This window comes from Chaetodon trifascialis, chromosome 1, assembly GCF_039877785.1.
Source record: "Chaetodon trifascialis isolate fChaTrf1 chromosome 1, fChaTrf1.hap1, whole genome shotgun sequence".
NCBI lineage: Eukaryota > Metazoa > Chordata > Actinopteri > Chaetodontiformes > Chaetodontidae > Chaetodon > Chaetodon trifascialis.
Genome location: NC_092056.1, coordinates 13,058,740 through 13,082,656, shown reverse-complemented (window position 1 = coordinate 13,082,656; position 23,917 = coordinate 13,058,740). Strand labels below are relative to the sequence as shown.

The following is a 23,917-nucleotide window of genomic DNA, read 5'->3' as shown; positions in this document are numbered from 1 at the left end:
CATCTGCTGTTTTAAAATAGACTTAAAGCAGTTGTGTCCATTGCAACAGGATTAATTATGATCAATACGTAGGACATAATTGTTTGAGGAATAAAGGCTATAATGTGAGAAACCGACAGTGCTCTGCATTTTAAAGTGAGAAACAGATATTGCTCTGCACATTTGCAATGTAGCGTTTCTCACATTGTATAGCACCTTTATATGTACAGGGGCAAACCTTAGGCAGGAAGACTTCCCTTCATGGAGAAGAAAGCAACATGACTCATTTCCTTATAAAATGACTGAATAAGTTTTATGGGAACTGAGGGCGATGGTGGGGGGGGAAATGCACATAAAGTAAGGTTGTCTTGATTTTGCCCCAACAATTTCATATCAATAATCTGTCCTTGTGCTTCATTTCTTCCCTTCCTTAGTACTGTCCAAGTCTGTGTGAGTGACTGCTGCTTCTTGGCAGTCAGTGGTAATGCTCCTCTGACAATGTTCTCAGTTAGGTTAAAGAAAGGGTCAAGCCTCCACCACCCTACACAGAACAAGGAGATACACAAAATTAGTATGGGGATAAACAATGTTTTTGGCTCAATTCTCCAACAAATTGGCTTGAAATGAAATGAAACAATGAGGCTAGAATTCTGATTTGGAACTTTAATTTGGAGTTTACATCCACAGATAAACAGATTGTAGCTCTGTCACTCTGCTCCAGCTCCATAGAAAATTAAAGGGTTAAAAAAGGGGTTCTTATTCCTGTGCAGACTGTCAACAATGTGGATATAAATGCCCTCAAACCCAACCAACGCAGAATTTCACCTCAGTAACTGTTTAATCTGAACTCAAATGTGCTTGAGTATAGACCCAAAATAGTGAAAATGTCATTTTACAAATACGTATTCCCACTGCATGGTACCTCAAAAATGCAGAGAAAATTATTTTCACATGTGTAATGTGTGTTATATCTCATGATCATAGAGAACACTAATCTTCACCATATTGAATTAACCCATATTATAGCCATAATAACTCCCTGATTAATATTTTTTAAAACAGGCTTTAAAACCCAGGATGTAAGCAAAGAATAGTCTCCCCCTATTTTGTGGACCAGATGGTACATCCCAGTCTCTCCTCCTCTCCCTCTCTCATTCTCCTCCCTCCTGCTCTCAGTGTCCTCCATCTCTCCGCTTTCTCTCATTTTTCTTATATTAAGGACAATCTCACTGCCAGAGACCACTACAGTCCCTCCTTCATCTGTTATCCTTCTTATCTCCACAGAGCTGTTGAAGAGGTATGTCATTTCCATATTTCCTCTCTTCACATAACTGCAGGATTGAATAGGAAACATTTTTGTAAAGATGTGTCCAGCCCACATTCTGTAAAGTGCGAACTGCTATGATGCAATCGTTCAATTTCAGCAGCATTCATTCCTCTTCATTCTTTCTCCTCATTTGCATTTTCTCTGATTTCCTCGCAGAGACCATGGTCCTTATTTCTTTCCTCCATCTTGTCCTCCATTTATGGCACAAATGAGTCATGCAGTTTTACAGTGAAAGAACAGACAGCAAGACAGAGAAAGAGCTCTGTCTTGCTCTCTACATGTTATTGCATCTGGATTAGGCTCTTGTTGGCGTCAAAGAAACACAGACTGAGTCCTTGACTACGAATAAGCTCTGCAGCTGCAACAGCATTCCCTCTTCCTCCATTACAAAACTAGCAGATGAAAAAGCTTTACACAGGAAGCTGTCGTAACATTGTTTTTTCACTGGAAGATTATGGCACAGCTGCTGCGACCAAAATAAACAATTCCCTGTCCTCTGAGCATACGAGTGTCCCCATCAATGTCATCTTTTTCCAAGGTCACATTTAAGGCCTCACCACCACATGACTGATTCTCTGCTGTACAGTGAATCGTGGATTTTACAGGCTCTTTCATATGTCAGTGTCTCTACATTCAGCTGAGCAGATAACATGATGTCTGAGCCAAATTTAGAGGGATAATCTGGCTGTGTCTGTTTGCTGTTTTTCCTCAGTGAAGCAGCACAGAGCTGACCTTATAAAGGCTCCTCCAGACCAGACCACACCTCTGTCCCTAAGTCCATGGAAGCCAAGGCCAAGACCGGGGCTCCAGCGCCCAAGGCGGCATCTAAAGCAGAGAAGAAGGAGCCGGCAGCCCCACGCAAAGCTGACCCTGCCCCTGCAGCCCCTGAGCCTGAGCATCCTCCTCCCCAGGATGGAGCAGCAGAAGCTGAAGCAGCAGCGGCAGGTGACGAGGCTGCGGCCTGTGGCACAGACTCTCTGGAACACCTAAAACCCTTTCTCATCGGTGGTGCCGTTATTGCTGCAGGAGCCATTTTGCTGGGAGTGTTGCTACTGGCAAGGAGAAATTAAAACCAAATCATTGTCTCATATTAAAGTATTTATCAGTCGATGAGTTAGAGCATCGTTGCTAAGTGGTTCACAGACTATGATGGCATATATGGGGGGTGGGGAGCCACTGTGCATCTTATTTTTATTTCCTTTTTTTGGCCTGCTTTCACTTGTAGTGAACTGAACCATTCCAGTTTTGATCAAGGCTGTATATGGAGCATAATCACATACAGTATATGCATGAAGTTGCTTCAATATCGCATCTGAATTGTAATAACCTATTTCTTAAAAAAAAACAAAAAAAACAACTCACACTGTAATACTGAGCTGAAAAGCCCAAACACTCTAAAGGTAGCTTACTCTACTGCTTTATCTTATTTAATTCAGTTTGTCCAAATATTGGCATGAGCTTGCAATATTTGTACATTCCTGCACTGGAAATGAGCCTGGTTCACTTTGCTAAAAGATCATGAAAAACTATTGGTAATGTTGAAACTTATAGATATTATTACTGACTATCAGAGTTGTTCTAGGTTTTACATATAAATAAGACAGGTGGGAATATGCATTGTGATGTATTGCACAGATTTTGGCTTAAGTAGTGCCTAAGTGATGGAATTCAGCTTCTTTCCTCAGAGTACAGGGAGAGAGACAATACATCTCTGCGTATAAAAAAAATGTCACAAAGGGAACGGCATAGTGCAATTAAAAAAAAACAACTTTTCAGATATAGAAAATATAGGCCTGCAGTGGTTTAGGGATGGGATGTAGGGGATTGCTGGAGATTAAACATGCATAGTATGTGGCAGAGAATAATAGTAACGTTACTTCTTGCTGTAGAATAAGAAAGAGTTTTATTTTACTGTCAAATGATGTCATAAATCAATAACCTTTCATGTCTTACAACAACAGTCACAGTCGTGCTGGTTCAATCTGTTTACATCCCACAGTAGATGTAACTGTAGCAGGCTGAACAGCTATTAGTGTTGTAGTATCAGGTTTTAAAGCCTGCTGCCGAAACATTTGAGTTGTTTATGTCTTCACTGTGCTCCCCTTATGTAGCTTTAGGAAAAATCCTTGTTTTCAAAACCTCATTAATAACTAAGTACAAATATAATGTAAAGAGAACATCGTAGCTTGCTAATATAATGAAAGTGGGGTGTAGATGAACTACTGCTGTATAGTTTACTCAAAGGGGAAAAAAAATTGTCAAGCAGCAACGATTTTGTTGCTACACACACTCACCTGTACAGCTGTACACAATATGGTCCACTCACATGTAAAGCTCCTGGGGAGGTTGCATAAGTAGATAGCAGAAAGACAGCTCTGACACACGCCATTACTTGATTTTAGTTGTAGGGGTGCGTATGAATTTTTACCACACATTACTGGCCAAAAATATTGTACAAACATATCACATTCACCATAGTCAACACCCCAAACACATCCAAAATATAGTATGCCAACACCAAAACAAACTTCACCTTACATTGTACAATACAGTGTATCAAAAAAATAAAGATCCTATTTTCATAATTTCAACAGCGTATAAATGCAATAATTCAGATAGGACTCCTCATTTAGCACATGTGCTGTAGCAAGTTAAATTACATTAATGATGATGTAATAATACTGTAGATGATGATGTATGATGTTAGTGATGGCAACGACGGTGATGTTAGAGATAATGAGGGTAATGGTTGTTTTTCATGACTGTAGTGATGACAATGATGGTTATGATATATTTTTGATATATTCCTAACATATTTTCCTTATGCACAGTCCCCTCTGACCCCAAAACACCTAAATGTAAAAACAAAAGAGGTTGTAATGGAATCTTTATTAAAGTCAGTGAACCAGCCCAAGTGAGTAGTTATTTGATAATAATTGCAAAAATGATCACATTCTGTTTTGTTTGTTTTACACAGTGTGCCAACTTTTTGGAATCGTGGTTGTACATGAACAAAAAAGCGCAATCCTCAAAACTCAACTCAAGGAATTTCTGGTTCAGCTGTAAAATATCTTGCATCAGAAGTCAGTACATGTCTTTAATCACTCTTTAACAACCACATTTGAAGGATAGCTGCTAAAATATTTATGTGTCTGGTCAGTGTGTAATGTTACGTGGGGTCTACTTTTAATTATAAATACTGTAGTCGCCTGTAAAAGCCATTATCTGTCAACTCAACTGTGCTCTACCATGCAGACCTGTTTCTTTAGACCTTTACTCTGGTAGAAGCTGTGTGAACTACGGGAGTTTGCTGAGGTCACCAAGAAAATACACAAAAAATCATAAAGGTGTAGGCCTTGACTTGCTGTAACAGGTGCAACAAAACTCACAAGGGAGTCAGGGAGGTGTCAGTAAAGCATGCACGGTCTGTTCTGTACACACTCTTGCAGTTCAGAGGTGTACATAGTCCAAATAAGTGGCCATTGCACAGAATGGTAGGATGGTTTGTTTTGGTGTGTCTGCAGTTTGTCATTCTACACAGTAACAGTGTGGCAGCTTTTGGCAAATAATGGTTTGCTTACTGTTTTTGTGCCAAATTTACATTCATTTTCCATTTTATTAAACAGACCTTGTTCAAATTAATGCAGGTTTATACAACAGCACTCCATGAAGATTATAATGTTTGTAAATGTAAGCAGTTCTTGTGAGAGGTGTTGAGTCAGCTTCATAGATAAATTGGAGGCTGTGGTCTGTGTTACTGTTCAAATATATTACCTTATAGTAAGAGCTGTTTCAAACATTTTGTACTTCCTATTTATATCAATGAGGGTGTATCTTGAAAACTGTTGGAAGTTTATTATTAGTTTACGTTTGTCAAAATTAGGCTTTTATTCTGAAGGTTTCGATCCAGGAAGTCTTACTGTTGTTAGCGGTAGAAGAGAACGGAGGAAGCTGCCCTCAGCTCGTTTCACTGAGAATAACATTACATCTAAGATTTAGGTAAACTACATCGGCGACGGTGAGTAAATAAAACATAATATCAGTTCAGACTTTGTATTCTGACTGACAAATAACTGATATGTCAACTCGTGGGAACACGTTACCAGGGGCTAACGTTAGCTACCAGTTGACTGTTGTGCCGATCGCGTGGCCACAGTCGAAGCGCTAGCTTTAAGTTACACCATGAGACTTAGCTAATGGTGCTTATCAATCCACCAACAGATTCTGGACAAACATCATTAAAATTAACACATATGGGTACAGAAACTGCTGTAGCTAAAGACCTTCTTTGCATTTTTGCTTAAGTTGCGTGGCTACAATGTTAGCAAAACAATGAGCATTGTTTGCTATCACATATAGCATTACCATTTGGAGCTTAACAGCTCAATTTCACAGGATGAATGGTGTTCATTACCACTATATGTACAATTAGTGTTTGTCGCAGAACGTCTAAACAAATCCCTGCAGTAACCACAATAAAACTTGTGTGAAGATAGCGCTAACATTAACCATTTAATTGATGCTAGCTAGCTGTCTACCATGCTAGTGTTAGCCTTCATTCTACACTCAAGTTTGAGCGTCAACAGCGTGATGTGCTCTGTCCCCAGGTGTTCTACAATGATCATCCCTGTCCGGTGCTTTACGTGTGGGAAGATTGTGGGAAACAAATGGGAGGCATACCTCGGCCTACTTCAAGCCGAGTATACCGAGGGGTGAGAGAAATTACCTGCTACTTTGTCATTGCGCCACATGTCCAGATGTTTTGGCTGTGCCAAAAGTTTTTTATAGAAGCAGTGAAGTAGAAGTGCATTACAGCAAAACCATCCATCTATCCATTTTCTATACCGCTTATCCCTTTCGGGGTCGCGGGGGGAGCCTATCCCGGCTGTCAACGGGCGAGAGGCGGGGTACACCCTGGACCGGTCGCCAGCCGATCGCAGGGCACATACACACAACCAGTCACATTCACACTCACACCTAGGGGCAATTTAGAGTCTACAGCAAAACCTTTTAGCCTATTCAGTTGTCACAGGGTATGTTCATCTCTTCCAAGAGTTTGAGTTGTCCACATTGAGACTTGAATGCAACGATGGAATGAATAATAGCAATTACCTGAGGCTATTTAGGCTACTACCCTGACAGTTGTCTGTTATAATACCCTTTTGCCTAACTTAGTCATTTGGTGATCCGTGTGTCATGCATTAGGACTAACCTTAACTCCCCTCTGCCTCTTAAGTGATGCTCTTGATGCCCTGGGCCTGAAGAGATACTGCTGTCGGAGGATGCTCCTCTCTCACGTGGATCTTATTGAGAAGTTGTTGAATTATGCTCCACTGGAGAAGTGATTGTTACTGGCCACCTTAAAGAACTGCATAGGCTTTGTGGGGCAGTGGCACTGACAGACTCATGTAATTATATTGATGTGTGTCAACAAATGCTGTGCAGTTAAGAGTTTTGGTTCATTAACTTGTGTACTGATTTAATAATGTATTTTTTCTAAATAAAGCTGTTAAATGATATTGTTACATTTTATTACTTGTGTATTTATTTACCTCAGTCTTTCACCCATTCACACACACCAATGCATAGCAAGGGGGCGATTTGATACTTCGACATGTTGACGGCCAAGGTTTGAATCACATCTGATAAGTGGATGACTGCTCTGCCTCTTGAGTCACAGTTGTTTTGACTGCTTTAAGTTCAAATACTGTATTTTCAACTTCTTACTGATGTGAAAATACAAATACAGGCAATTATTAGAATATCCTTAATGAGCAGATGTAATATGACCCAAATGCCTGAAGAAATTAAACGCTGGAATGATACTTTAAGGGAATGTTTTAATTTGTAGATTTAATACAAAAGAAAGTGATGAAAACATTACACTACATAAGTTATTCGGAGGTGTTCCTGTGCATGCAAGCATTGGGATCTCATGTTCCAGCAACAAGACTACAACCACGTTTTTCTTTAAGCAGGTGAAAGTCCTGGTATGTACAGACAACTGGAGAACAAAAAATTTAACCTTAGACTTCTGGAGATGCATCTTCACTCTCACCTTAGATCACTCCAGATTTTTATACAGCTTGGTGCAGATACAAAAACCCCTGTCTTTGCTCTGCCTCCCACTGAAATACTCCATCAGTCTGGGGAAAGAAAGCATACTTTTCAAAGCCACATTTGCACAAATCAGACATGGACAATGTCTGCCTTATAGCTATGCAGGTATGACCAGACCTGACAAAAATGCACTGATGATAATCATGTATTAAAGAGTCTGGTGATGTAATGGGTTGCTGACTTTACAGTTCATTGCACAGTATGAACTTTGTACTAAAAATAACTACTGACCTTCATGAACTGTAATCTGTTAAAAGGGTTTGGATGTGTTGAGATGGCACATTCTTTTAATGGTTTATCCAGCGCAACTTAAAACCTTCACATAAAACAAACAATCTGCACTCTTGAGTCATAGAAATAAATATATTGTCTGGAGAAAAACAGGATGTTTCACTGAAATTAATCACATGTCTAAAACAAAACTATCTGCATGTGATTTAATAGATTCTGTGCTGACACCAATTCTCTACCTTACTGACTTTGTAAAATACAATATGAAGTAAGTTTTGCGTCATGTTTGTAGAAGCTTTTCTCAGTGAAATCAAGCTCCAATTTGCAAGAGAGACAGGAGTAATAGATAGAGAGATAAGACCCAATAAAACAGTCAACAGAAGGCAAGTTCAGTATTTACTCATGAAGTATGAAGAGTTAGTTCTGGGTTCTGGACTGATGAACAGCACTTTTTAATATACGATATACTAAGGCAGCCTTTGTTGGCAACGTTAAGAAACAAAAATTAGGCCATTTTTGACACCTTAAGCAAAAAGCTATGACACTGAAGGCCGCAAGTCAAGAGGGTTGAATGTGGGGACCTTTGCTTAGATACAACATCTGTAGGCATGGAGTTACTCAAAAACATATCAGCTGTATTTTACAACAATAATTCTGCATTATTGGGGTCACTAATCGAGCAGGCTAAAGGATGTTGTATGAGAATCACTAACAAACACCAGTATGGCTCTCTGATAATAAACTCCTTGTTACATTTCATTCATTTAGTTTTTGGGCAGCCTCTTATGTTGTGGTCTTAATGTACTTCAAAACACAGAAAAGTAACATGATGTACTAAGAATCCAAACAAGGATGCTGATAATGAAACGGTCTGATGGATGAAAAACTATGTGTGCAAATTAGGGGGAAGCTTACCAAGTCAGCGGTACCGGTCTCGGTGATCTCTGTGCCTTTCCCGTTCCCGCGAGTGTTCCTTGTCCCTTTCCCCGCTCCAGGAGCGTTCCCTGCGTCTTCGAGACGCACCTTCCCAACCAGAAGAATGTTCTCTGTCTCGTTCTCGATCCCGCTCTCGCTCTCTGTCACGACCCTCTGTCCCGGTCTCTTTCTTTCTCTTTTTTTCTCTTTCGTCCCCAGAACGACTGCTGCTCCTGCTGAGAAACGTGTGCACTTGTGATACTGACTGATAAGAAAAGTCATCCTCAGCTTCAGTTTCTGTATGGACAGCAAGGCCCTGTTTACATCTTGGGTGATCTGATCACAAGTGGTCACTTAAGATGCACGTGGACACACATAGCAATGCCGGGTGTGAACTGATGTACTTCGAGTTCTCCACTTGTGATTGGACCACCTAAAATGCATGTTGATGGCAGGTATAAACAGGACCCAAGATGCATCACATCTTGGAGTTTCAGTTACACAAACCTGTAGCCGTAGTTGCCCTGGATAGAGACGAGACAGTCTTTGAGTGAAGTGACCAGGGCTTGGCAGCGTTCATCTCCGTACACTCTGGACTGCTTAATGATGGCAATGGCAGTTAATAGAGTCTCCATGGCCACCCGCAAGTCTCCTGCAGTAGGAAATGAAGAAATTAGATATTAGAGATAGTTGCTTTTAAATAGTTAAGCAGCTCTTTGGGCTAATGTTAATAAAAAAGCTTAAAAAAGTGATGACATTTTTCCCTGCATACAGTAATCGGAAATCAATGTAATCAGTTGGTTGTGATGATCCAGCACAAACCTGCCAGCCAATGACAATTTATTTCACCCTGATTAGATTATACTACACGTTTAAAGTTACACGAACGTTACATCAGGCGCATTCTGTTAAAACTAAATATTGTTGCTTGCTATTAGTTTTGTTCAATCACTCTGCTTATACAAACACATCCAGCTGTGAAGAAAATGAGAGTCTGGTAAGTCAAAAACATTTCGAATGTCTATATTCCCTGCAACACAAGAAAAAAAACGACCAAGATAAAAAGACTTAAACCATCCGTAGACCTCTGAATTAATAACTGTGCCAAATGTCTTGTTTCCACTGCATGCTGCAGCTTAGCTGCACTCAACTTGCTTAAAACTGCTTTTTTTGGTTTTCCATTGGCAAAAGCTGTGCACCATACCTGCTACTATACCACCTCAGTCGAGGTCTCATCATCTGAGCTCTGATGTGGGATTTTCCAAAAAAGGCAGTTTCATGTGGCGAAGGGGTACCACTTACTTACTTTCAACGCCACTGTAAGAGGGGTGACAAACAGCTCTTTGCTGTGATTTCTTTCCATATATCCCTCAGTCTTATGTAGGAGCCAGTCCTTTATCCACATGGCTTATTGTGTTCTGTGTCTCTTCTTCCACTTCACAGAATCTGATCAGCTGTACTTACCAGCTGTTGCTCCAGACACGGCCTTGGTGATGGCGCTGCTGGCAACAGCTCTATTTCTGTTCATCAGTTCCTCAAAGTCTCCATCTGTACTTTGACACGTATGCCTGAAAAATACACAGATTATTGTCACACTGATTATTTAACCAGCACAAGTTACTGCTAAACATAACTGTTACCATAAACCTCTTTTGTTCACAACTGTAACGACGAAGAGGCTGAGTTTTGATTTGTTGTGTTATCCTTAATATGTCCTATGTGCTCTATTATCGGTGTATGTTCTAGTCTTTTGTATCCTGTTCTTTTGCTGCTTTAAAGGTCCACTTTCACATTTTACTGTGAAAAAAAACAGATTTCTGTTGATGGCTTGCACTAGCTGTGAATGTGAAACAGCGTACGCTCTTACTTTTGTTGGCTAAACGCTTTGCTGCTGTGCCCGTCTTGCGATGAAGTGAAGACTGCCGGATTGACATGCAGGCTGGAAGATGGTTGACTAGGCGCATGGTATGGAAGAGGAGGGAACAAAGGGGGTGGCAGGGGTTGAGGGATGTTTGGAGGCATATGTGGGAAGGGAAGAGGTGCCTGACCAAGGAAAGGGCTGGGTAATGAGGGAAACCTGTTTATACAGGGGTTAGATGGGAAAAGTGGAGGTATTGGGGGAGGGCTGGGCTCCTGTGACAGTAATGAGGGAATCTTTTCTGAAGAATCTGAATCCTTAGGATCTTTGGAATTCATGCGCAGGGGTATACCTACAGAGAACACAATATTTTTCAGCCACACTGATATTTTGCAATATAATGTAAAATAATAATTAAGATTGCAGTGCTCTTACGTTTATTTGCTGTGTCCTCAAACATGGCGAGGTTCTGGAGAGTGGCAAAGCGACAGTCTATCCTTTCCCCACTGACTTGACATTTGGGTATTTTTTCCAACAATATTTTTAATGACTCTTCTGAGGATACCACCACTTCTGCATAGCTGTATTACAGAGGAGAAAAACAATACATGCATGGCTACCAGCAAGAAGTCATCCAAGATCTTTCAGAAATCAAAACACAGGATTCCAAGATGTCTTTATATTTTAAGCACACTAGATCTGCAACCACTTACCCTCTTGACTGGCCATTAACTCTGTTCTCAGCAAATTTAATGTCTGTGATGTCCTTCACGCCCAGCGTTTGAGCCATGTACATGAGGTCCTTATCAGATGTCCACTGGAGATAAAACAGGTTTCGGATGAAGAGATGAGAAAATGACAGGTAGGCAGACAGTTAGTTGTGATATTGATAAACAAGACCGCCAAAGAACAGACATTGAGCTGATTGACAGAAACGTTCGAATGAATAAAACTTTTGTAAATGACAAGAGATTGTTGTTGTAGGATATGGTTCAGAGCCTTGACCGTCATTAAAAACATTAGGTTTCTCTTAATTTCACTTGGGGCCAAGTGTTAGTTTGTGACGTGGCATCTGAAACGGGTTGTTTTAACAGAGACTCAGCTGAGGAAATACTTAACTTATGTAACCACGTTTACTGAGGTATCTGGTAGGGCTGGGCGGTACACCGTTTCACACCGAATAACGGTGTATATTTTCATTATGATATGAATTTTTAATATACCGCCACACCGGTGTATGTGATTCCACAATGTCCGGAACTTTTGCCGAGATAATCATCCCACCTCACAGGTGTGGCATATCAAGATGCTGATTAGATGGCATGAATATTGCACAGGTGTGCCTTAGGCTGGCCACAATAAAAGGCCACTCTGAAATGTTCAGTTTTATCACACGGCACGATGTCACAGATGTCGCAAGTTTTGAGGGAGCGTGCAATTAGCATGCTGACTGCAGGAATGTCCACCAGAGCTGTTGCCCGTGAATTGAATGTTCATTTCTCGACCATAAGCCATCTCCAAAGGCGTTTCAGGCATTTGGCAGTACATTCGACCAGCCTCACAACCGCAGACACGTGTAACCACACCAGCACAGGACCTCCACATCCAGCATGTTCACCTCCAAGATCGTCTGAGACCAGCCACCCGGACAGCTGCTGCAACAATCGGTTTGCATAACCAAAGAATTTCTGCACAAACTGACAGAAACCGTCTCAGGGAAGCTCAACGGTTCATCGTCGTAACCAACTTGAGTGGGCAAATGCTCACATTCGATGGTGTCTGGCACGTTGGAGAGGTGTTCTCTTCACAGATGAATCCCAGTTTTCACTGTTCAGGGCAGATGGCAGACAGCGTGTGTGGCGTCGTGTGGGTGAGCGGTTTGCTGATGTCAACATTGTGGATCGAGTGGCCCATGGTGGCGGTGGGGTTATGGTATGGGCAGCCGTATGTTCCTTCCATTCCTGGAAGCTGAAAACATCTCAGTTCTTGCATGGCGAGCATACTCACCGGACATGTCACCCATTGAGCATGTTTGGGATGCTCTGGATCGGCGTATACAACAGCGTGTTCCAGTTCCTGCCAATATCCAGCAACTTCGCACAGCCATTGACAACAGGCCACAATCAACAACCTGATCACTCTATGCGAAGGAGATGTGTTGCACTGCGTGAGACAAATGGTTGTCACACCAGATACTGACTGGTTTTCTGACCCCCCCAGACCCCCCAAATAAAGCAAAACTGCACATTTCAGTGGCCTTTTATTGCGGCCAGCCTAAGGCACACCTGTGAAATATTCATGCTGTCCAATCAGCATCTTGACATGCCACACCTGTGAGGCACGTGGGATGGATTATCTCGGCAAAGGAGGAGTGCCCACTAACACAGATTTTCAAGTAAACTGTGTTCAACAGAAATGGGATTGGACAATACAGTATAAAAATGTAATCCATATTAACACAGAGAGGATGCTACTCACCCAGGGGAAATTTCCAACATATAAAGACAGTCTCCTCTTTGAGTTTCCTCCTTTTTGACTTTTCACTCTTGCTGTTTTAGACTTCCCCTTAGCCGCCGTCTCCTTGGGAGGCGCCACATTTGTTGTAACCTTCTTGTCCTGATCGACTGAGCCGGTCAGAACAGCATCATAAAGCTCATTTGCTTCAGCAATTTTTTCCAAATCCTATGTGGGATAGAAAAAAAGTCAACTTGTTTGCTGTCACCCTGTGCTTTTCAATGTGCAGAGTATCAGTGAACAAAGACAGAAGACATAGAAATCTACCACCTGCAGCAGCAGCAGGGGGGAATTTTTAATGGAAATGCCCAATACTACAGCAGTTTTCTTGTGATATAAAGTAAATGCTTAATATTGATATCCTACTTCACTCATTGCGTTTTCTGCTCTGGGGGATACCGGATGTGGCCAGAAAAAAATCAGAACAACACAACTGGATGAATGCACTTTCAATGGATGTAACTCAAATGATTCAAAGGCTAAAACAATTCTACACACGGGAACACATGACAGCAACAACTTCAGTGATGCCTGAGGCTTTCGCTGTCTGAGGGAGAAAACTGTTAGCCGTTTTACTTTGACTGAAAGAAAAAGACGTAAAACTCTGAGCATCTGTGACAACATCTACACCGGTGTGCTGCTCCATCTGATGCGCTTGCTGCGATCAAAGCTATGTAGCTAAACGTGGGACTCACCTCGTCGTTTTGATCCAGATCACTATAAACATCTATGAGATCCATCTTGGAGGTACTCGATCCTGCAGCAGCCATTCCGCAGGCCGAAGATGATTCAGTTGATGGGGCTAGTTTTGCTTGTTTTCAGTGCAGTACGGACACGCTGCAGATTATTAGTGCATAGCGACAGCGGGTGCTCTGTCCATATTCAAAAATGTTTGTTGTCGTTATACCTCGTTTCTAATGGTATCTGATGTTAGCCAACGTTCCGTTCAAGACCGCAAAAAACAGATTCGTTGCAAAGTTACTTAAAACTGTGATGAAAACCCGACAACACGACACGCGGAGACGAGAAAGGATGTTTTAATAAACACGTTCGAAACACATGAAGGGTCTTTCATGGATGAGTGCACAACGGGCTCGCTCTTTGATCTGCTAAAGCTAATGTAGCTCATCCCTCAGTAGATGAACGTTAGTGCATCAGGGATATTTTACCGTTGAACAACAACAAACAACACTCAGTTCCTAAGCTCAAGACTTGCGAATTATAACGTGAAGGAAAAGCATTAAGATGATTATATTAAATCACTGAAAATACGCCAATGCAGTAATAACCAATTACTAGACCACGCTAACGCCAATTATGTTCTCCTTTAACTAAACATTGCTGTTTCCTTATCAGTATGGCGTCACATGTGCTGTGTCCGGTCCCTCCTCGTTAGTTGTCCGTGTGCTCCTGTTACGTGAAACCTGCTTGTGTAATTTTGCTGTTATGTGTCTGACATTCAGGCATCAGTAACATTTCCACGGCGGAGAAGCAGTTCATCCAGAAGTCCCCCAACGTCTCAAGAAGGAGGGTTAAAATGCTGTCGTCTGCGGCGAAAAGAGTGAGTTATCTCGTAAACGTTTATTGGTTAAACTTTAAGGCTTCAACCGTCGGAACGTTCGAGCTCTTCGAGAACCTTCGAACGATTTAAATCTAATTTAAAGTGTAAAGTATTAACGTGAGGAAACAGCTTCGTATTAATGTTGCAAATAACCAGAGTCAATTCATTTAGCATTAAGATTTTTAGCAGCTTGTCCTGTTGGAGAATTGTAGCACAACCCAGGAGTAAACATTTGGTACCCCAGCTTGTGATGTTATGTAACTCACCTCCACGGTGTATTAATAATGGAAACAACTGTGAGCTGCATTAAAAAAGGAAGATGTAAATGCGATGCTTATGCATGGTAAGCTTAAGTTTCTTTTCTCAATATTTCCTCATTTCACTGTGCTTTTGCACAGTCAGTCAATATATTCATGGCAGAACCCCCCCCCCCCCCCCCCCCCCCCTTTTAAAGTACTTTAAAGTAGCAGGGCTCTGATGGCATAATTATACCAAAATATCTGAATGGATTCCTCTATAGATAGAAATATAAATGAATACAAAGACAGAAATGAGCCTAAATTGCTCTCAGTGTGACTCACATTTTGTATTCTCAGACAGTACGAAGACCGTCATGTCACAGTAAATATTAAAGTAAAGAAAAATAATACTTACAGACAATTAGACAGTAAAACACAGTCCTTAAAACCCTTAACCCATGTTGATTAATGTTGTAATATTGGAGACTTAAAAGTGCCTACGTAAAACGCCATTCAGACATGCACCTCATTACGTAAAAGTGAAGGTAAATTTAAATGTTGATCTCATGTCTGAATAAGCATCAATGCTTTTAGGTAAAGGTCTGACAATCTTACACCAAATGAAAGCAGGGTTTTAAAATGCAACTGAGACAAACAGATGCAGAGACGATGAAGGGTTAGCACTGCATGTTTTAGCAGGTTTTGAACAGACTGCACAGTAAACAGTTTGACTCATCACCTGTAATGGATGATACAGTACTCGTGTTTGTTCAAACCTGTTTGTTGCCTGTCAGCTGGTGACAGGAGTGTGCCAGGCGGCGTGGAGACCAGCCGCCACAGGGCTGGTATCATCTCGTGGTTACCGTGGAGATGCACCAGATGACACCAGGGGTGACCTGATTGAGATCCCTTTGCCCCCTTGGGAGGAGAAGCCCAATGAGCCCATTGAGATCAAGAAGCGCCGCCTGCTGTATGAGAGTCGCAAGAGGGGCATGCTGGAGAACTGCATTTTGCTCAGGTTGTTAAACTGAACTGTTTGTATCTTATCTGTCTGTCATCCAGCCATGTTGGTGTTTTTTCTTTTACCTCACTCACACACTGAAGAGCAGTGGTTCAGCACATTCAACAGTAAGCAAATTGAGAATCAGACCCAGTAATCTTGAGGCATGAATGGTAAAATGTGCTTGTATCAGGTAGGAAGTCTAAATGGTTCCACAACTGCAGAGATTAGGATTATTAGAGGTCAGTGTAAAAAGTATTTTAGAGTATGGAGGTAGTGGGAAGGGCAGGAGATGGCTGTTTACTTTTTTGGGAGCCAACGGACAAATTAAATAAATGCAGAATAATGGGACATTGACGATTGCTAAAACCACAGGGAGGCAGTCATGTAACATGAAGGAGCCCAGAGAAGAAGTGAGCGCAGTGCAGTCCATTCACCAGCCACTCAGTAACCAGTACTACCAATGTCCACCAGTAACTATGAATGTCTGAGAAAAGAATCTCAGACTCGAATGAATTCTTTGCTTCTCTTTCAGCCTTTTCGCAAAGAGATACCTGAACACAATGAGTGAGAACCAGCTGCAGCAGTACGACAGGCTGATTAATGAACCAAGCAATGACTGGGACATCTACTACTGGGCAACAGGTGAGGGAATAGCTCTTTCTCTGCTCTGATGTGAATTTTTTCTTGTACACTCTCCTGAAGTAAAGTAGACATCATGCATTGAAGCAAATCATAAGTAAATGAGCTGGCCAGCAGTGAAGAGACATGTCAGACACTGAAGAGATTTGGGCAAACTTGAGGTTCTCACTGCAAAATGTTTGAATATTTAATGACACAGACACATTTCAGCTTTGCAATATTCATGTTTCTACAATTTGCAAATAAGCATTTGCTTTGATTTGCTGTTTTGTGTTAACAGCAACAAATGAATCAGACTTTTGAATTTTAAATATAGTCTGTAACACAACAGAATGTGGAAAACTCCAGTGGGTGTGTTAATTATAAAAGGCCCTGTTTTGCCTCCTTTTTTTTTTTTAAACTGGAAGTCGTTCACGGCTGCTGATGCTGAAATAATGAAATTCCAGCTCTGCTTACAAATGAACTTCACTTTTGTTTTCTTTTTTAACCATTTCTTCTGGCTTGAACTTCACCCTGGGAGCTCGTACACTGCCCCAGTATGACTTAACATTGTATTCTTCTGATTTCCTTTAAATTCAATTCACTTATATTTCTGTTTTGTTGTGCACAACAGCTGAGAAACAGAATCAGTGTGAAAACAGCGTCAACACGTCCAACTGGCAGCAACACTGTGGAAAAAGCTGCTGCAGGCAGACTGACTTCATTGAAACAAATAATTACTGTGCTGTTACTAAGTTATTCATGGAGATGGTTTCCATTTTGAAGTTGATAAACAAAGAAGGTCACACACATAATGTCTCACTTAGAAGCCTTTAATGAGTCCTACACTGTTAGAGGTGTCTCGTCCTTGAAGACAAGGACAGTTGCCTTTTCCCATTTCTGCAGAATGAAACAAACGCTGATGTGCATTTTCGTCAGGAGCAAAACATCATGTTGGGTCAGTCTACGTCAGCTTTTCAGTTTCATGTTTTCCGCTTGTCCTAAAATAGACCAAGGTGATGTCAGAAAGGCTCCCCTCTGTGTGCTTAATGCTCTTCAGCCATCTGTCTCCTCATTAATCTTCTCAAATAAAATAAAGAATCGGAAATCTCGCTTTGCTTTCCCCTCCCAATTTTAAGATTTTAAAGAGCTGAAGTTGGAATCTGAAAATAATTACGTGTGTTTTCTTTTTGCTTACAGAAGCTCAGCCCACCCCTGATGTGTACCAAGGGGAGGTCATGGATATGCTGAAGGAGTTCACAAAGAATCGAAACCACGAACAGAGGTTAGATGCACCCAACTTAGAGTACCTGGACAAGGAAAGTCAATGAGGTCTGGGGCCCTTGAGGCCCTCTCAGAGACTCATTTTAGGTGGGGCACTGGGTGGAATATCAGTGTCATAACCCACCAGAAGAAGTTAGCTGTGTTTTGCCAGTCAAACACAGCAGAGTGTACAAAATAATGTGCAGAGCAAAACATTTGGAACGCTTAACTATCTGCACCAGTCCGTGAAATATTCTCACCATGAAAGCCTCGCTCCACTGTTTCCTCCAGTCAGTCATTATAGGGTGAGGAAGAGTCGTGGATGCTGAGGGAAGTTAGGAACGTGTTCTCAATGTTTTACTTGATTATATTGTAAATTTGTGGATCAAGACTGTAAATTAAAACTACTCAATATGTGCATACCGAACAAGCCAACTCTGATGAATGAATACAGGGTGATGATCTGTTTCTGTACAATTAAACACCAACACACTCATTCACTCTGTGCACTTTGTTGAAGTGTCATCATTTGATTCTGTTCAGTCATTTCACTGTGCCTATTGCAGACATTATGGCTTACTTAATAAAAGTTGATTTTTTTTTTTCTGTTCTTTGCTGCTTAAGTCAGTTTTTTCATTCCAGTTTTCATTTGCCAAAAGGTTAAATCACACACCGTGATTGATACTATGAACACTGTTTGAGATGATGAGATTGACCTGTCTGCAGTATGAGCTTATGGACACCAGGTGGAAGCAAGTCATCTTATTATCAGTGGCTGTCAAACTGAAGCACCTGCTGATCTTAGTGTCTCTGGCATATGGGTCACCTGTCAGCCACATATATCTCACATACCTTATTTTTCATGCAGGATAGGTTGTGAAAATCTCAGTCCATGGCTGCCACAGTTGCTGACAGCGTTTATGAGTTAAAGATGATGAAAACTGGGATGCAAGCTGCCAGAAAAATACAAAAAGTCTCCTTTCCCTCTCTACATTACTGCATCTAGGCATGAAAGGGATCTCAGACACAGAATAGACGGTGTGTTTTTTACACAACTTTAATGAGAGAAAGCATCAGTAAAATGTTCTGTCAAGCCGAGTTTCTAATTAAACCCCATATATTTTTGCTGAAAGCCATGCAAATAAGGTCATAATTCTCTCCTCCACCACTGGATTAGTGCGCGTTGACTATGGGCAAAATATCTTGCCTGGTTGTGTGTCATGTCGGTTCAGTGGAACCTTGTACTGAGAGCAGGAGGGAAATGCCCTCTGGCCAGGAGATGTGCACAGAATCTCAAAACAGATGACGGACCTGCTTGCGTACGCCCATAGAATCGTAATGTAGACATGATCCACTGTCTAGGCGTTACACAAACCAGACAACCTAACAGGCAGGGTTGTGTTGGGTGTGTATTTTCGTTTTCTTCCTTTCTCACCAAAGAATAAATAAAAGGCAATTGTGACACGTAAGAATCCCAGCCTTCAATTCTTCTGTCCTCAGCTTGTCCTAAAATAGACCAAGGTGATGTCAGAAGGGTTCCCCTCTGTGTGTGTGTTCTTTGCTCTTCTGCCATCTGTCTCACCATATATCTTTATCAGTGGTGGGAAGTAACTAAATACATTTACTTTAGTGCTATGCAAGTACAGTTTTAATATGGTTGTACTTCTACATCCAGTCCAATGCATTTCAGAAGAAAATATTGTCTTTTTTTACTTTTAGATATACAGATATATTTACTAATTGCTAGAGGTCAAATTATCAAAGAGCAAAGATTAGGGAAAAGTCCAAAACATGAATGCAAACAAGGAGCAGAACATCCCATCCCATGAATCATCTCAGGACCTCTCACCCAACAGAGGGGCCTGACGCCTTGAACCACTGAGCTAAAATACATTTATTTATATGATGTAGTTCAAACTAGCTGCACCTCAAGCTACTACAGCAGTGAAATGCTGCTTATGCATTGATGCATCCATTTCAACAATCTGAAAACAATGCACTGTAACATATAGTAATACGTATCCCTCACAGGGGCCATTTTTCTTGCAAAACAAGATAATTTAAGTATGTTTTGCCGCTAATACTTCTGCATTTTTATTTTTATTTAAGTCATTTTAAATTGTTATCTTGGGACACTTTCGAGTAACTTAATGATCTAAACTCTTCCATCACTTCTCACTTTAATGCATGAAACAAAGCAGGACTCTCAGAAGCTTTCATCAATCATCACCTAGCTGTGCCTGTGTAAACGCCCTGCGCTGCACACTACAATTTATCTGACAGTCGTTGAATGTGAGCCTTCCTCGCTGTCACAATTCCCTGCCTTGAAGGGAAAAAAAAAACACCACCTGTGGATCCCACGTGCAGGGGGAGCAAAATTCACAGCTTCATTGCTCTGAGGCTTGTTTAGAGTGTGTATTCATCAGTTGCCCACGCACACCCACTGCGCCTATCTGTAGCCCAGCACTCCTGTCATCCTCCGCTGCTGCTTCCTGTGTCGTGACAGCTCTCTGTTTTATCCTCAGCCTTGCCGTCACCCTCTGCTCCCCTGGAATTTCAATCTCATGTTCTCTTGTTTCCTCTTTCCACCACCACCAGCATCCCCAGCCTTCATCATGTCTTCCCATGTCTGCCGGAGAGTCGTGAGCAGGGGAGCGCAAAGGGAAACTGCTCTCACTGGTAACAGATACACTGTCAGGTTTAACTTTGAGGAAGTTAGATAAGTTGGTAAATGAAACACACTTTCTCAGCATTACATAACACACACAGCTTTTCTCAGAGATGTTATCTTGTGTTGAAGATGCAGTGAAACGTTGCGTGTGGGAGGCAGAGCAGGCAATTTCCTTAATTCTAGAGATCAGCACCGACTCTAAAGATCCATGTTAATTACCCTTAAAATCTCGGCCCTATTTCTGCATGAGTTGGAACAGAGGGGGAAATAGAGAACAAAAGTATTTCCAGCAGTTTCTGTAATAATTGTGGCTTTATCAGTTGGTCCATGTATTTGCAATTAAACTTCTACAAAAGAAGTTGATGGTATCAACACCCCACATCAGACAGAACTGAGTTAGCAACAAGCCTCTGTGAAATTTGTTTCTTAGATAAAAACTGCACTTAAAGTCTCCAAGTTTACATTCAGATTCTCGTGATTTTGGGGTGTAAGTTGGGACACGTCAATCCTTCATGCAGTGGTGCAATGTAACACACTACAACAAAGTAAGTACACTTATTTAAGTACAGTTTTACTTTACACAAGTATTTTCATTTTATGCCACTTCATTCTTCTACTCCTCTACATTTCAGAGGGAAATATTGTATTTTTTACTTCACTAGATATATTTGACAGCTGCAGTTACTTGCTATCTTTCAGGTTAGGATTTTGCCCTTAAAAAAGTCGCATCTCTTTCAGAGCCCTTGGTTATATTTGTTAGCAGACTGTCTGAAATACCTGACAATGTGTAAGTAGTTGCTTTTTAATCTTTAAAATTAGCAGATGTTTAATTTAAATAACTGTCAAAAAACTAACACAAATTTGTGCGACAGAAATTTGATTCATCTTCTTTCCAACCTGGTTAATCATCTCAAAACTCCTCAGGTGTATTTTGTGCCCTTTAGGAGGGGCTGACCCCCCGGGCACCACTGGACCAAACTATATAACCGGAAAAAAGTAGTTAAACTAGCTCCACCTCAAGCTTGTATGTGATAATGTAAAAAATATACTCAGGCCCAGTGTTTTGCAGAATGACCACCTTCTTCTTTTGATAATTTCAGTACATTTTGCAGATAATACTTATGTACTTTAAATGCACTGGAGAACTTTTATATTCATGTATGGTACTTTTAGTTAAGAAATGGAGTACTTTGTTCATTTAGATCTTTTTGTTGTAGTACAATTATTACTGTAGAAGAAATAATAAAAACAAGCTTGTAAAAAATTCAGAACAATACCAGAAGTATCTTTGTTTTATATACACATTTATATTTTTATATACACTGTACAGGTTTCAAAAAAATAAATGGTTGATATTTAACATTGTGCACCCCACGGATGTGTAACTACAAAGAGAATAGGGAGTGAAAGAGGGGGCTGAGTGATACCAAGGACAGACAGATATCAACAACCCCAGCAAATACTGATGATTTTTTTTCTTTTTTTCATACAGGACGCATCACAATCATTTGTACAGTATATAAATTAAAATGTTGCTGGTTAACCTCTCTTTGCCTCAAGCAGTCCCTCGAGAGAATGCCCTAAATCAGAAATGCGAGCTTGTCCAGTAAAATCTACCAGTTTATGGTATTTGGCAAGTGAAGCGTGCAGACACACAAATCCGGCTCGATTTCTTGAAAGTAAAATATACCAAACCCTGACTGTTACTTAACCCATAGTTGACTTGCATTGATTTAAGTGACTTTCACTAAGCCTTTGGAATGTAATGCTTTGTCAGCAGCACACAAAATAATGCCTTATTTGAACACACCGGGCCATCAGGACAGACAGATGACTGTGTCCCTGGTTATTTTGGGATGCTCCGATGCTCTGCTCTGACCTGAGACTTAGCTAACAGTGATGCAAAGAGGTGATGATTATCTCCCGTCTCACCTTTTTTTTCCTCCCTCCTCCCTCACTCAGAGTGGGAGCGCATATGGTGAAGAGCAAGGCGTGGCAGGGTTTATAAGGCACACACAGAACACTTTGTGCCAGAAAGCATGTGTGCACGATGGGGGTGTTTTGAGGGAACGTCAGCTGTGACGTCATGGTGCCACCCTTCTTTTTTTTTTTTTTTTTTTTTTGGTCTTGCTGAATCAGATCGGACCAGATAAGAAGGACAGATAGGACAAAATGTTGGTAGCTGCTTCTGTCTGAACTAAAAATCTGCTGTGATGATCGAGGAAAACAGGTTTTATCTGGGGTTGCTGTAAAGCTTGTTGTGACGTTTTCCCTTTGACCTTCACTCTCAGCTCATGTATAACAGAGTTGCCTCCTCCCAATCCAAGCATCCTTTAGAACCACACATGGGGAAAATAACCCTGCTATGAAGAGAGGTTTGTTCCAGCATTGTCGTCAACAAGTGCAGTGATTGTTCCAGAAGTGACAACTTTTAAAAAAAACAGAGTTCCTTTGTACATCTGGATCATACTGAATAAAAACGGTAAACAATGTTGTTCTGTATTAAACTGGCAAAATAGAACTCAGTGCAGATATATATACACACACAGAGGGACTCACAGCAAATACAATCACACAACCTAAAGTTCCCCACAGTGCAAACACACACATACACACATCCAGTAGACAAAAACAAACAGTGGAATGTAGAAAGACTTTTTTTTCCCCCCAGATATTATTACTCTCATTTGTTTCCATTGGTCCAATCAGCACATGTCTATCAGGGACATGGGGGAGGTCATGTTCAGGCAGCGAAGCAAACAACTGGAAGACTGGCTTATACCTAGTTCAAAATCCCCAAAATAACATAATTTATCGGCCTAATATCACACTTGGACTCGTCGTTCTCTGTAAAAATGAAAGAAAAGGAAAGGTTTGTAATGTTCTCTAATGCCTGCTCCAGGATTAATGCACAGACTAATGCAGGCGATAGACACGCAGTAACATTGGTGACAGGAATAGTGTATTTTGATTGATTAATTGATTTGTTAACATATTGCCATCTGTAACCCTAAGCCATTTACTGCCTGCATTCCTAAATTGTCGGTTCACCCAAATCACAACAATATCGAATGTATTTAGACGGAAAAAACTAAACTTGAGGTCCACTTCCTATCATTTTCCTTTTGACTGCATCTCATCAGTTTCCTCGGTTGAATCATCCCATGGTGGAAAAACTGCGCACTGTTCAATAGTGGGGTGGTGTTTTGTGGTCGTTTAATGATTTTCATGTGGTCTTCCTCAGGGAAGGGTGTAAATTTTGGCTCCATCATTGATGTCTTGGGCTTGGTGCATACTGGTGCAATTCTACTGTTTGCAGGTTTATGACCATGTAATATAAACATATGTATAAACAGATATCTGCAGAATCTGGAGGCAAGCATTCCGGTTTCAGTTTGTAGTCTGTTTGTAGTCTGAGTAGTGGTGACTGTTCACCTTTTTTGCAGGCTTTGGTTGCATGTAGGTAATCAGTCCATGTGGAGAACAAAAGCGGTGGAACACATTGGCCAAAATGCAGTCTCCCATTGGCTATCATGTGATGGCGATTTTGCTTTTTAGTGGGTTGTTCATATGGATTCAAAAGCAAACATCTGTTGATAGAGATCAGCCAAATTTTCA

At 41.0% G+C, this 23,917-nt stretch overlaps 3 protein-coding genes and 1 long non-coding RNA gene across 5 annotated transcripts; 3 read left to right on the top strand and 1 right to left on the bottom strand.

The window, feature by feature from the left end:
• The first annotated feature begins 1,131 nt into the window (after positions 1–1,131).
• Positions 1,132–4,216, top strand: LOC139335390 (uncharacterized). Its single transcript, XR_011602420.1, has 2 exons — positions 1,132–1,276; positions 2,019–4,216. It is a non-coding gene; the product is annotated as an uncharacterized lncRNA (long non-coding RNA).
• A 999-nt stretch (positions 4,217–5,215) lies between these two features.
• Positions 5,216–6,838, top strand: polr2l (RNA polymerase II, I and III subunit L). Its single transcript, XM_070963048.1, has 3 exons — positions 5,216–5,324; positions 5,914–6,018; positions 6,543–6,838. Exons 2-3 carry the CDS (start codon positions 5,924–5,926, stop codon positions 6,649–6,651), a joined length of 204 nt encoding a protein of 67 aa, XP_070819149.1. The 5' UTR covers positions 5,216–5,324; positions 5,914–5,923; the 3' UTR covers positions 6,652–6,838.
• Positions 6,839–7,127: 289 nt separating this feature from the next.
• On the bottom strand, positions 7,128–14,117 carry LOC139331517 (cleavage and polyadenylation specificity factor subunit 7-like). Of its 2 annotated transcripts, none has more exons than XM_070963017.1 (9): positions 13,640–14,117; positions 12,909–13,112; positions 11,144–11,247; positions 10,866–11,011; positions 10,440–10,782; positions 10,037–10,140; positions 9,080–9,224; positions 8,573–8,808; positions 7,128–7,452 (listed from the first exon to the last, which is right to left on the bottom strand). In XM_070963017.1, the coding sequence occupies exons 1-8, from the start codon at positions 13,712–13,714 to the stop codon at positions 8,577–8,579; spliced, it is 1,353 nt and encodes a 450-aa protein (XP_070819118.1). In that variant the 5' UTR covers positions 13,715–14,117; the 3' UTR covers positions 7,128–7,452; positions 8,573–8,576. The 2 variants fall into 2 exon arrangements, with proteins under 2 accessions (XP_070819118.1, XP_070819126.1); XM_070963025.1 differs by having other exon boundaries at positions 8,573–8,805.
• Positions 14,118–14,338: 221 nt separating this feature from the next.
• On the top strand, positions 14,339–19,095 carry sdhaf2 (succinate dehydrogenase complex assembly factor 2). Its single transcript, XM_070963036.1, has 4 exons — positions 14,339–14,505; positions 15,539–15,762; positions 16,280–16,389; positions 17,566–19,095. The coding sequence occupies exons 1-4, from the start codon at positions 14,482–14,484 to the stop codon at positions 17,694–17,696; spliced, it is 489 nt and encodes a 162-aa protein (XP_070819137.1). The 5' UTR covers positions 14,339–14,481; the 3' UTR covers positions 17,697–19,095.
• The last annotated feature ends 4,822 nt before the right edge of the window (positions 19,096–23,917 follow it).